Source organism: Seriola lalandi, unplaced genomic scaffold, assembly GCF_002814215.2.
Source record: "Seriola lalandi dorsalis isolate HSWRI2012SDOR001 ecotype SW California unplaced genomic scaffold, Sedor1 jcf7180002049729, whole genome shotgun sequence".
Lineage (NCBI taxonomy): Eukaryota > Metazoa > Chordata > Actinopteri > Carangiformes > Carangidae > Seriola > Seriola lalandi.
In genome coordinates this window covers 1-5,258 of record NW_019520282.1, presented here as the reverse complement: position 1 = coordinate 5,258, position 5,258 = coordinate 1, and the positions used below count along the sequence as shown (strand labels likewise).

The 5,258-nt window shown below is 41.4% G+C and overlaps 1 protein-coding gene across 1 annotated transcript; it reads left to right on the top strand.

The window, feature by feature from the left end:
- Positions 1–47: 47 nt before the first annotated feature.
- LOC111648936 (uncharacterized) lies at positions 48–4,941 on the top strand. Its single transcript, XM_023398689.2, has 6 exons — positions 48–264; positions 455–669; positions 1,464–1,741; positions 2,380–2,493; positions 2,606–2,747; positions 3,517–4,941. Exons 1-6 carry the CDS (start codon positions 185–187, stop codon positions 3,849–3,851), a joined length of 1,164 nt encoding a protein of 387 aa, XP_023254457.2. The 5' UTR covers positions 48–184; the 3' UTR covers positions 3,852–4,941.
- Positions 4,942–5,258: the final 317 nt, after the last annotated feature.

Genomic DNA, 5,258 nt, shown 5'->3' with positions numbered 1-5,258 from the left:
TCTGCTGCTTCAAACTCCCCCTGATGTCATCTGTAAATAAAGACAATGACACCTTATACCTGTGTGACACCATCAGTCCTCTCAGACTTGACTTCCTGTCTGACTGTGCTTCAGCTCAGTCTGGACTGGGGGAGAACATTCGTTTGCTTCACTGAACACAAGCTGATTATTTCTAATAAAACTGATGTTGTTTCTCTCTGAATCACAGCCTCCATCAAGCTTCACACCTGAACTGAAAACTGAGTCTACACAAGTCTCATACAGGTAATCATATAATCAAATCACTTAACACTGTTTTAGACAAGACTTGGACTTTGTATTTGCAGATATTTGTGTGTCTCCTTTCCCCTCCGGTCCCTCAGGGATCATGAAGTGGAGTCTGATTTGAGATGAGAACGTTTTCATCTGAGGTTCAACAGGTTCCTTGTGCTCATTCAGCTTCTGTGTCCTACAGGTTCAGGTGTCCTGGTCCAGGTGGGTTCCAGTGTACTTTGACTGGACTGGTTTTTGTTGTGGCTCGGGAGGCGGAGCTGCTCTACACGACTGTCCAATGGGATGAGAGCCTCCTCCAATCAGCTGGAAAGACTCCAGCAGGGCCGCTGTTCAATATCCAGTGTCCTGAAGATGCTGTGTGTGAGCTCCACCTCCCACACTGTGAAACAAAGGACGGTGAGTAAATTACTGTTTGTTAGAGCAACGATGAAAAGGCCTGTTAGTGCCCCCTGCAGGCTGCAGAGTTCATTACAGCCACAGCCTCAATCCACAGCCTCAGAGAGAAGAAGGCACTGGAATCCTCTGGGACCATGAAATAACACAGGAAATACATTGGCATTGTACTGGACAGCACTGAACAGGCTGTAATTTTATTTAATGTTACAAAGAAATTACATTTTAATGCAATGGTGATTACCTTAAAAGTACACAGCAAAGTAAAAAAGTCTATTTAAATACTGTGGCTTTAACAATGGAGATCAGTTCATTTGACAGCAGGTTTATCTTTCTCCTTTTCCTTAATGCACTTCATGCCAAGCTGTTTATATGTCTAGTGGGAATTTTGTCCTTAAGATAGTGCTAAAGAGATCAGAAGGCCACTTAAAGTCATGAGGATTTATCATCTGGGGATCATGAATATATCAGAAACCATTATCTTTTATTTCTTCTTATTTATTGTGATACTTTCCCTCCTTGATTTGGATTAACCAGATCCACAGGTACAACAAAGTATCCCCTCTGGACCTTACCCCAACTCGCCGAAAGGAGTCTGACTTGCAGCAGCAAGGGCGCAATCCCTCACTGGCTTCCCATCCACCAACACTGACAGTTGTCTTGGATTGCCTTGATCTGGGCAACTGTTCAGTTCTTCAATGACATGACTAAGCGTCCTAGATAGCGAATAAAGTGCTCACTACCGTTGTAATGAGGTCGTTGTCGGTAAAGCAGATGTTGAATACCTGTTTTCACAGCTCTGCTCTCTGAAGGTCTGCTGTCAGTCGTCCACATCACCGATGATGGAATGAGCGTCCTGGAACCGCTGCAGATCACAGACACTCACGTGGTCGTCAAAGTCCCTCATCTCTCTGCCTTTGGCCTCGTCTGGGCTTTGGAGATTTTATGGAGGATTTGGAACAACAGGAACCCAATTCGTGGCCAAGTTTTGCTGTTCCTCCGACCACCAAACCCCAAAACACAGAAGCAAAACCTGAATGTGCTTCTCCTGCCAACCAATATCCCTCTGGCAGAGGTAAAGTCTGACAAAGTATTACAGCTTCACTTTCAGTCCAAACTCATCAATATCTCTCAGATATTGTGATACATGTTCAAAGACCAGTCAGTCACCTGCTAAAATGGTATTTCCTGTTTTTATCATTTCAGTTGTGTCACTAGACAAAACCCAGGTGATTTAACAAAGATAGACAAGAACTGGATAAACCTTTTATCACACAAGCTGACAGAGAGGCAATGCATTGGTGTGTGGGCTAGGAAAGGATGTAAAGGTGGGGGGTTTATCTTTTCCCTCTTGAACATACACATCTTAAAAAAGGACACTACTTTAAATAAAGCATATGATAATTTCTGCGGAGTACCTGGGCTAACTCAGCTGGTACATGAACCAACACGTTACCTGCACCACTGAAACTATCAGTGATTTGATTCTTGTCTCAGAAAAAAGATAACATTTCTAAAAGTGGAGTAGTTACAGCTTGAGTGGCCATAACATCATTTACCTCACTAGGAAGATTAGAATACCTGTGTATAAACACCATAATTCATGTAGGTTGAGAAGCAGTATCAGTTTGGATAAAGACTGAAATAAGATGGTGAATAACATATAATACTGAGGATGAACCCTCTTAGTAAAATGCTCTCATGTCTCTTAAGGTGAGGGCAAAACAGGAAAACTCTGTGTACATCCAGGCGTCTTCCAACTGCAAACTCATCAAAGATCAGTGTTATAGTGCGCACTGTCTGAACGCATACAAAATGCAGCCTAAGGTGAGTATTTCAAATAAAAGCTTTTGTGATATGCCGACAAGATTCATAAAACCTGTTTTAGTCTGGTTTGGATACTGTAAAGACACTGACTCTGGTGCTACTGGTTTTCTAGAGAGCAGAGTTTTATGTGGATTTTGGACCAAATTACCACCCAACGTTTGAGATCCGCCTGCCAACAAACACGGAGGAGGCGACTGTAACGGTCCGAGACGAAACATATACAGATGTCTGGGAGTGTGAAGTTGACTTGACTGGTAAAGTCTTCCTCCACCTGCAGCACCGCTCCCCCTGAAAGAATAGTTATTGATTGATCCATGGTGCCTTTATTCTTGTTCTGCCTCATATCATCTGCAGTCTGCTTTTATTCTACAGCATTTAACCAGTTTTCATGGATCCAGGGCCGGTGTTTACAAAACTCTGTTAAAAAGCTTCGAATAGCAGCAGAAAGTAGCAAAAGATAAATGATGCTTTGTTAAAGATTAAACTGCCCATCAGTTTGTACAATCAGAGCTCAAACCATCCATCAATTGACAGAAAATTAAATGGCAACTTCTTTAATTATTGTTTATTTTTTTATTTAAGATTTCCTGGTTCCAGCTTCTCAAATGTGAGAATCTGCTGCTTTTCCTTTCTAAAAGTTCAAATATTTTTATTCATGATAACAGTTCTGAGGTTTGGACTATTGGGTGGACAAACAGAGACTGAAGGTGTCACCTTGGACTTGGCTATAATTGTGCGGCATTTATCACAACTGAAATAATCATCAGTTGCCTTTATATAAAAGAGTTGGAAACGAGCTGCAGCTCAGGCGGCTACAGCATTAAAGTGCTGCTCAAGCATCAACGTGTGAGTGATAACTAAACGATAAACTAGTATCACAATCACAGGTGACATTTTTCTACTTTTTTTACTGTAGCAGACACAAAACATGACATTTCATTTCTTTTGGACTTTTGTCATTAGATCTCTGTTTAAAAGAGATTGTTGATTATTTACAAAGTCTTTTCCCTGGTTTTCTTCCAGGTCCAAGAAGGGAAACTGTTCAGAGGAGTGTCCCAGCAGAGGACAGCCTCCCAGCAGACGACAGCCTCCCAGCAGAGGACAGGCTGCTCTTAGTTCGGACACAGTTCATCAACAGAGTGTCTGAAGCTGTTCTAAACCAGCTTCTGGATAAACTTCTGGAGCGTGGTGTTGTGACTGATGATGAAATGCAGTCAGCCAGAACAAAAACAAGAGCAGAAAAGGCACGAGACGTGATCGACACTGTGCGAAGAAAGGGAACTGAAGCCAGCTCGGTTCTGATCGCTGCTCTCTATGAGGTGGATCAATGTCTCTCCAGAGTGCTCACATTAAGATGAAGCAAAATCCAGAAACTGCAAAGTGACTCTCGCATTACTTTTTGTTAAAGTTTTTAATAAGTGGACTTCGACTCTGAAAGTGATTCGCTCCAGTTTGGAAAAAGGCCTCACACTGTGATCCAACACTCTTACAATCGCTCCATATTCCATAGAACCCAGAGAGTCCTTCAGTAACACTCAGTGCTGCTCTGGAAGTATTTCCTCAAAGACTCCTAACATTTGGATGAAAAGAAGTTCTTACAAAATAAAATAAGGTTTTTAACCACTTTCTGTAGCTGTATTTCCAGAAGCAGGTTTTATTGTTGACATAAACCCCTCTTCTTTGAAAAAAGAAACAGAGACAAAATATTCACACCTTATTGTGTATGAAAATATAAAATATTTGACGATGATACATCTTTAAACCTTGATTCACATTGTACAAATTAAAAAGAGATTCGTCCATTTCGGCTTCCATTCTTGTTTTGATTATGAAAAAGTTGCAGCTGAGGGAAAGATTTAAAATCTTTGTTATGGAGCAACAGACAGAATCATTTTTCATCTAGATGATCATAAGACTCTTTAAGGATTCTGGAAATACTTTGATTACAGCACCAAGTGTCATGGGGTCTAATGTGGGAGCTGCCACACCAGGCTGTTACAGACCAAGTGATGATAGTTTGAATGACGGCTGTATAAACTGAAGAACAGCTGTTTCACTTTCACTGTTTTGGTGATGTAGTTAAAACTCACACGTGACTGAATGTGTGAAGGTTCCCCTGAGGTGTGTGTGAGAGTTTGAGTGTTGGGTGGGGCGCTGTGTCTGAAGGCTTCTGGAGGTGATTGTGGTGGCACTGAGGGACTGTGGGTTTCCTGCTCCCACTAACTGCTGCTCCTTATTGGATATGAGAGCTATTGTGTCATCAATGGACTTCAGGATGTTTAACTGATCTGTGATTGGATGTGACAGTGTTTGTGTAAAGGAGAAGAGTCAGGGGGACAGGACACAGCCCTTGGGGGCTTCTCCTATAATAATGATAATAATTGTTATTTATATAGTTTATCGTATAAATCTTCTGCAAAAAGCAGTTAAATTGAATTCAAAAGCAAATGTCATCATTTTTACAAGACTGATAAACGGTCAACTAATCGAAACAACTTCTAGGTGGTAAACCACACACACACACACACACACACACACACACACCCACACCCACACCCAGAGGCAGACTCGTGATTTACTGAAGCGGAGAGGAACTGAAAGTGTTCAGTCAGTTAGTTCAGACTCCAGATTTTAACGGCACAGAAAAGAAAGGGAAACTGAAGGCAGACTCAGGTGAGTGTTAAACATTATTATAATATATCGTCACCTTCCTAAAATAATGGCCTAAGTCATGTTTTGACAAAAATGTTTTTTTTGCCTAAATC

What these genes read in the sequence shown, in the direction of transcription:
- LOC111648936 (XM_023398689.2), top strand. Translation starts at nt 185, where the DNA reads ATGTTGTTTCTCTCTGAATCACAGCCTCCATCAAGCTTCACACCTGAA. An exon ending in CCAATATCCCTCTGGCAGAG is followed by an intron (nt 1,742 to 2,379) that starts GTAAAGTCTGAC and finishes ATGTCTCTTAAG; the next exon opens with GTGAGGGCAAAACAGGAAAA. An exon ending in CATACAAAATGCAGCCTAAG is followed by an intron (nt 2,494 to 2,605) that starts GTGAGTATTTCA and finishes CTGGTTTTCTAG; the next exon opens with AGAGCAGAGTTTTATGTGGA.